This window comes from Ziziphus jujuba, chromosome 1 (assembly GCF_031755915.1).
Source record: "Ziziphus jujuba cultivar Dongzao chromosome 1, ASM3175591v1".
Taxonomy (NCBI): domain Eukaryota; kingdom Viridiplantae; phylum Streptophyta; class Magnoliopsida; order Rosales; family Rhamnaceae; genus Ziziphus; species Ziziphus jujuba.
This window is the reverse complement of record NC_083379.1, coordinates 39723911-39732223: the sequence shown is the minus strand read 5'-3', so window position 1 is coordinate 39732223 and position 8313 is coordinate 39723911. Positions and strand designations below refer to the sequence as shown.

The window sequence follows — 8313 nt, the reverse complement described above, 5'->3', positions numbered from 1 at the left end:
AACCAGTCTGCAAATATTACTTTGGGAAAATATTTATATATACATATATATATATATATATATATATTTATATATATTGCTGAAACAAGACCATTCCACAATTATATAAACAGGCACATGTTTAAACGTTGGCAGTCTTTTTACCAACTGAATAATCACATGAAGCAGGTTATCTTGTAATGCTAAGCATGACAATTTAAAACAGAGTTTTTCACTTGAGACTGATATGTTCATAAAATTTTTCCACTAATATACACATAATGGTGCTTTGATGACAATCCAGATGACAGCTAATTTTTTATACAATTCTTAATAGTATACAAATGAACAAGAAGAACATACATCATAATCTGACTTTAAATTGATCAAGCTTCGACGATATAGGAAAAAATTCCAATAGGTAGAATTAATGAGCAAAAGAACTGGATCTGAAGTTCCATGACCAGACACTGATAGACCGAAACATGTGGCTTACATGGGGAAGAAAGAAAAGCTCCAATAAGCCAATATAGCCAGCAGCCAAAACAAAAAGATTTTCATAACAAGTGAAACATACATCTAAAAAAGGGGATTGGGAAACAAAAGATTTCAGGAGAAAGACATGAAAAAGGTCAAGGTAGATTTTTTTCATTTAAAAAAAAAAAAAAATTTTAAAAAAAAGGTGACAATGACCATGACAAGTCAACCCCGTTTGCATCAAACTCGCAGAAAAACACATCCTACAGATGGATATTTATTTCGTGAAGATGGAAAATCAATCTGAAAACCAATTTTGTTTTCTAATTTGAGCTACCAAAGATTAAACGAAACACGAAAGGGGATCTACAGTTTCATCATGGAGCATCTACCTTTCAGGGGCACGGAAGTACTTCCATATGCCTAAAAACCAAGGACCAGACCCCTGCCCCCACCCAAACCACCAAAAGAAGTCCTGGAGAAAGCAAGAAATTCTTTTTCAAAAAATGCAGAAAGTAACAGACGAAGCAGTGCTCAAATTGCCTATGGTGTATCTGACTCTGACTGTTCAAATTGAGAGCAATCACCCTCTGAACTATGTAAACAGTGAAGTCCAGAATAAACAAGAATGAGACTAACAGTTGAGGAAACTTAAGAAAATGCTGCTTAAAAATACAAAGATAATGGTCCTATTTCCATGCTGTGTATAATTTCCTTAATGAACCAAATGAAGGAAATTGACTGACAAACTTCATGGTTGACCAAATAATCTTATGGACTAAATAGACGGGGAGTTAAGCAATGTGTCGATAGACGGGGAGTTAAGCAATGTGTCGATAGACACATAATTACTGGACTAAACTACATGCTATACTTCAATTAGGTTAATCGACCTTGAAACTAAATAGAATTCTCATTCTAATTATAGAATTGGAGAAAATGAACTCTTTAACAGCAGAATCGGGGATTCAGGCCTTCAGATACAGCATGTGCCTTTGGAAGAGGCAGCATACCTAATCTGGAATGGAGTATAACATAGATTATTAAACTGAAAATCTAAATAAATAAAAAAAGGGTAAAAAATGACTTTCCAAATAGGAATAAACAAAAGTACTATTCAAAAGTTTAAACGGGCTATTCTACTCCAAGTTGTTCAACTCTCCAAATGTCCCAAAAACATGAATATTAAAAGTTTATGCTTTTGAGAATAACAGCCACTTAACATGGCATAAGATATCTCATTACCTATTTAGTTTTGCAGTAAAATCTTAATGGCATATGTTTAATATCTTTGATATGCATGTATTAAGACCTAAATTTTGTTCAGATAACGGCAAATCTAAACATGAGTGGGAGTATTAGCATGCTATATTTAATGCAATTATGTTAACATGATTCAAATACATTATTGGTCCACTTTGTGACAGTTTTTAAGTTTCACAAGCTATCAGATCTCCAGTCACCTCTTTATTCTTGTGTTTGAATTCTGATAAACCTGGTTTCCTATAATATTCTAGGTTAATATGAGCTCCATATTCGGTTGCTAATTATTGAATGCCCTACATATGAAGAGTGCTAGTTCAAGTTATGTTGACACAATATACACTATCTGCCCACTCCCTCAAAAACTTAAAATTATGGATAAAAAATAGTTACTTAAAATGAGAGGAAAACTGTTATTAATTATTTGTTATAGTTTTTAATCTTCATCATGTGACCCTAACTATATAATTTATTTGGTCCTACATGTGTACCACCGGAAATTATTCCCAATTACTGGGAAAGCATACACAACGGCAGTGTGAGTTGTGTTGACATGATATAAACTATAGAGTCTATTTTCTAACAACTTGAGCTTTTTAAAAATAATGGTCACTTAACAAATATTTATTAAAGAATGATTGACCTAAAATTTATGGGCATAGATAACTGACACAACGTATGCATTCACAGACCTTAATTACCAAATCTGCGGCTGCATTACAATCATGGTTAGCAAAAGCGCATACCATGTTTCCCAAAAACTAGCACTGCAAAGGTGGCAAATGCTATTGTACCATCCATAGATAACTATCACAAAAAGAACGAGTATCGAGCACTACTGAGGATAGTAAGCTGGATGGTATTGAGATGGTACGCTGTACCCAGTATAGGCAGTTGGCCTATCATAATAGCCAGATTCCACATATGGTTCAGAAGAGTATAAAAGGGAACCACCAGCGGTGGGGTTCCCAGAAAAACCCATTGGTGCTCCTGCCAAGCCATACAGCCTAGCTGATGAACCCACATAAGGGGCAATTGGAGGAGTGAGACCTGGCATGCCATAAGGTGCAGCTGATGAGCTCACATGTGGAGCAGGACCATCTGGCAACAAACCTGTTGACTGTAGATGAGAGTGTTGGTATGAGGAAACAGTAGAATTGGCTGCTCCATAACTCTTTGGGGCCACCACAAGACCTACTGAAGCTTCAGTCCGTGGACGCTTGCTTCCATTCTGCTGTTGCTGCTTCTGGTTCTTTACCTGCTGCTGCTTGGCAGCAGGACGCTTTCTGCTTGCCTTTTGCTTCTCCAGCTGCTCAATTTGCTTTTCAAGAATCCCCCGTGGATATTCAGACTCAAGCTTATAATCTTCAATAACTTTGATTACCGATCTCATAGCACCAACTTCTTTAGCTGTGGCCTCATTCTGTGGAGAAAGTTAATGAAAATTAACACCCACAGGCAAATGTTTGATCTTAACCAGAATCGGGTTTTCTTTTTTTTTTTTTTCCCCCCCAAAACAGAAAGTGAATTACCAGTGACTTGAGAGAGTTCTTTCCTTCCCGGCAGACTTTCTTAGCAAGATTCTTGGACTCCTTCAAATACTCTTTCAACAAGGGAACTGGTGGGAATTTATCAGTAAGTTGAAATTCAAAGACAAATTTGACAGCCAAAAGTTGTTTTCCCTGACTTAGAAGTTTATGAATGAGGTCTGCAAAAATTAACACAGAGATCACAAGTTTAACTCAAAATCAACCATAAAGGAATCAAAATGTTTTTTTTTTTTTTATGCTGATGCCTACATAGAAACCATGATCTAGGCATTACATGCCCTCATCAGCCAACAATCGTGCTTGTTTGGAACTGACTATTTGATTGAGAATTTATCAGCGCAAAACTATTACTGCCTCAAAAGTCCAGCTTTACATGGCAAGTCTCTTCCGGATTAAAAGTTTGCTTAGTTTGTGCAGATAAGACACGACTTAGTCTGTAGTTTATCACTCAACATAGTCCCATTGTAGGCGATGGTCCATCATAAGACAAAATCATTCTGTTTATATCTTCTTTTTTTCTCATCTTCATCATCTGTCCAGCTCATCTATAGAGGCTATAACCAACATTTCAATATATTCTTATCTCCTTTTACTGTGTAAGTGTAACTAAACAAAATCTACAACCACCAGTCTGTTCCAAGTTCTTAATCTAGATTGACAGTGAGTTTTTATTATTATTTTTTTTCCAATTTTCTACCTCCCTACTATCTTGCCAATTTCTAGGCTTATGAATATCAGAACTAAAACTATTTAAATGCATTGTTTACAAAGAAATTAAAAAAAAAAAAAAAAAAAAAAAAAAAAAAAAAGTCAGCTAGTATTCATCAGTACATCAATTGATGCACAGATTATGCGCATAAAATCAATGTTAAATAAATAGAAAAAATCTAATATCTGAAACAGTATTTTTCTACCTGCAACCTTGTCTCCCAAACCAAGTTTTCGGCACAGGTCCATCGTTTGCCGATACTTCCCTATAATAAGAATACAATCAATAAGCTCATCCATGTTGAATTCAGACCTCAACCCATAAGCTGCAACAAAATGCAAAAACCCCAAACACTCCAACGGGTTTTCACCATCCCTACTCACCTTCCCCTTCCACTCAACAGCCAACTTCCTCGCTCTCACCCTCACTTCAGCTCCAACATTCGGTGAAATTCCCATCAAAACTTCCAACAAAAGCACGCAACTTCTCCTCACACCACCCAATTGCAGGTCCTTATCACCCTTATTCTTCTCATTCTCTCTGTAAAACCCCTCCATCGCATCAAGAACCATCGCAGCCGGGTCGGGCGCGCGGCGGATTGCACCCGGAAGCTCAGCCCGAATAGCAGTCCGATCCTTTGAAGCCCCGTTTACGTACTTCCTCAACCCAATCCCGTCCATATTCTCACAAAAGGCTGTCAACTCAGGCCGAGGAAGCACAGACGACTCAGATACTCCATTATTGACAACTTGCGTCACTGGGTTCTGAATAGCCGGGTGATCGGAAGACGAAGATGGGTCTTTGGGTATCTGGGTCTGAGGATTCGCAGAACAAGAAGGGTCATTTGGCATGTGGGTTTGCGGGTTTGGTGAACAAGATGGGTCCTTTGAATGGGATTCGAGGGATTCGAGGACATTGAATTTGTGAGTGAGGGAATTCTGGATGGAGGTGAAGTGGGCTTCGAGGTCGGACCAGGTGAGAGAGAAGGAAGAGAGGAAAGTGGATTGGGATTGGAGGTCATCGAAGGCCTTCTTCAGTTTCTCTTTCTTGGTGTCGATCTCTTTCAAAGCATCTGAAATCGCTGCCAGCGTCGTCTCTGCCATTCGTCGGAGAAGACCAGAAAAACCAAACAACACCGAGTTTGAGAAAAATCCCTAACCCAGTAGTCGCAGAGCTCAGAGAAGGAAACCGAACCTATTCCTGATGGGCCGATTTGGGCTTGATAAATCCTTGTTGGACCCGACCATTTTCCTTCAACAATAGCATGAAATGACTTTTCATTTAAGGCCCCAATACTAGATATGTATGGAGGCCCAAATTCTACCTTAAAATTTGTCGATATATAATTTCAAAATTAAAACATTATAAAAAAAAAATGGAGGTCTTTTATTTATTTTTTTCCTTTTTTTTTTATGGTGAGAGTTTGAGGGTTTGAACACGGAATTATTGCTCAACAAAACAGTGAATCTGAGCAATTTATGCAAGGATAATAGGAAGTTGTACAAAAATTAAAAAGAGAGAGAGTTCAATATATATATATATATATATAAAGGCATAGTAAAATACAAAAAAAATAAAATAGCTTAGAAGGGACTAACTAGTCTCGGAAATATTTCAAATTTGGTCTGTTAAGAAAATATATAGTAAATCCAATTATTTAATTTGAATATAAAAATATTTAAATTTGATTTGAAATTCAAATATTATTTGGAATTTTTACATAAAAAACAAAAATCATATAGAAAGTGGTTTCTTAAAATTTATTAATTTTTACACCACATGCAATGCACTTACACTATATTTGATGAAAGGAGAAAAGGAAAAGAACGAAAAGCTTTAGCCCTTAACGAGGAAAGGAAAAGAAAAGTAAAAAAAGGAAACGAAATGAAATGAAAGTATTCGATAATAATTATTGTTCGGATGGTTAATAAACGGAAAGAAAAGGAAAAAAAAAATATTAAAGGCAATATATATTTCGTATCGGAAATATTAAGAGTAATACGGGTAATTTAGAAATATTAAACTTTATTATTATTTTTTTTTTCTTTTCTACCAATCTTAATAGGAAAAACGAACTTGATTAAAATCAAATAACCAATTCCTTCTATTTTCTTCCCTCTTCTTTATTTTCCACCTTATTTTAACCATCCAAATGAAGAATTTAAATCATTTTCATCTTATTCCCTTCCATTCCATCAACCCAAACATAGTGTTAAGTTTTGCTTTCTCTGAAAAAAAAAAAAAAATATATATATATATATATATATATGTAAGAAAGAAGAAGAAGAATAAAGAAAGAGTTATCATAGCTATCTATCTTTCGTTTCAAGTAGGTAAAGGGTACTTTAGCAATTTGATGGACATGTGGTTGCGAATCCAGGTTTTCATGATTTAAAAACCTAATGTTAAGATCTTTAGCAATCCAAACATAGTATTAAGTTTGACTTCTTTTTAACCAAAAAAAATAATATATATATATATATATATTATAAGTATCTATCTTCTGTTTCAAGTAGGAAAAGAGTACTTTAGCAATTTGATAGACATGTGGAGCCAACAGTATACAGGCTTTCATGCCATGCGTTGAAAATCTAATGTTAAGTTCTTTAACAATCCAAACGTAGTGTTAAGTTTCACTTTTTAAAAACAAAAAACAAAAAAAAAAGAGGGGTTATTATAGGCATCTATGTTTTGTTTCAAGTAGCAATTTGATGGACATGCAGACCCAACTGTATCCATTTTTTCATGCCTTGAGGGAGGCCGAAGGCCAAGGAGGCATCGTGGAGGTGCCTTCTTTCCTGGCTAATTATGCTGTAAGGCAGTGATGCTCTTGAGCCAATATCAAGTGGACATATTGCTTTTTAATTATATGTGCTTCCTCTTTAATATTAATATATATATATATATATAATTCTTGCTACAAAAATTATTTAGTAGCCAAATTATTATTTTCCAAAGTTAATTTCAAATTCGCAGACATGATAATGTATCAAAAGGTGAATTGGTCAAGAGAATGAATTCTTCTTGATTTGGCTTTGGCTTTATGTTTGGATATTGGTGGAATTGTAGAAACTAGAAAGTGAATGGAAACTGAAAGAGGTTACTTTTGACCAGGATTCTGTACTACAGGTTCCTGTTGACCCACAACAAGAAATTCAAAGATGAATTTTCAAACTTGTTCAAGAGCAACCTGCAAAAAGGTGGGGAAATAAATAAATATCTCATTTGAGATATAAATAAATTTGATAACATATGTATTGAACTATATTCATATTCATATAAAATTTAATCAATTTAATATTAAATATTAAATATTTTATATCGCAAACAATTTCAACTGAATTACACATTGTTTCAACCAAAATATATATATGTCTTCCTCACACATTGCCAACACCCAAATTAAATAGTACTCATCCACTTAATTCTCAATAATCAATTAACATTGTTTTTGGCAACTGAAAATCAATTAACATGGTCATGAATTGCTATGTGTAAAATATTATGTGGGTATAGTTTTTCCCTTTTTTTTTATTTTTGAGAGAAATGATGTAGGTATAGTGGTATATGGTTTTCTTGTTACCTACCTATAATAATCTTAAGTTATGAACTTTTTCTAAAACTTTTTTTTTGGGGTGATCTTTAACTAGATCTAGAGATCACTTTCTGAATTTGGACGTCCTTCAAAAATTGTTGTCATGTGTATGTGTTATAACTGATAATTGCTGCTGCAGCTTTTTATATTATTGGCCAAAAATAATATAATTGATGTTTTTACTTTATATCAATTTTCATTTATTTATTATATAAAAATGCATATATTTCTTAATATCTTCTCCATTGTTGATGACTTGATTCTTGGACTACTTTGGTGAACCGACCTCTTTATATATATATTCCTGTTGTAATTAATAAGGCACCTCCCAAACAAAACGATATCATAGAAGTTTAATTAAAAAGACAAGCATTTTTTGGAAGTTTGTTTTTTTTTTTTTTTAGTTAATTGCAAGTTAAACAACACGCATGCATATTAATATGCCTGTTTTTATTTTATTTATTTTGAATAAATGCCTGTTTTTATTCAATGCATATATACACATCTATGTATATAGTATATATATATATATATATAAATACAGAAATTTTATTCTTCAAAGAATTCATAAAAATTTACAGATATACATGATAAATAATTTTTTAAACTCAAAATTGTTGTTGATAATAGTTTGTTTGTGTTTGAATTCGCAAATTTTTATGGTATAAATATCCATATTATAAAAATCCTATATATATATATATATGATAGAAAAATACCAGCATATATTGCTTATTGAT

At 33.8% G+C, this 8313-nt stretch overlaps 1 protein-coding gene across 1 annotated transcript; it reads right to left on the bottom strand.

Moving 5' to 3' along the window:
* Positions 1-227: 227 nt before the first annotated feature.
* LOC107404251 (FRIGIDA-like protein 1) lies at positions 228-5176 on the bottom strand. The gene is made up of 3 exons (XM_048465237.2): positions 4184-5176; positions 3252-3427; positions 228-3142 (listed from the first exon to the last, which is right to left on the bottom strand). The coding sequence occupies exons 1-3, from the start codon at positions 5079-5081 to the stop codon at positions 2555-2557; spliced, it is 1662 nt and encodes a 553-aa protein (XP_048321194.2). The 5' UTR covers positions 5082-5176; the 3' UTR covers positions 228-2554.
* Positions 5177-8313: the final 3137 nt, after the last annotated feature.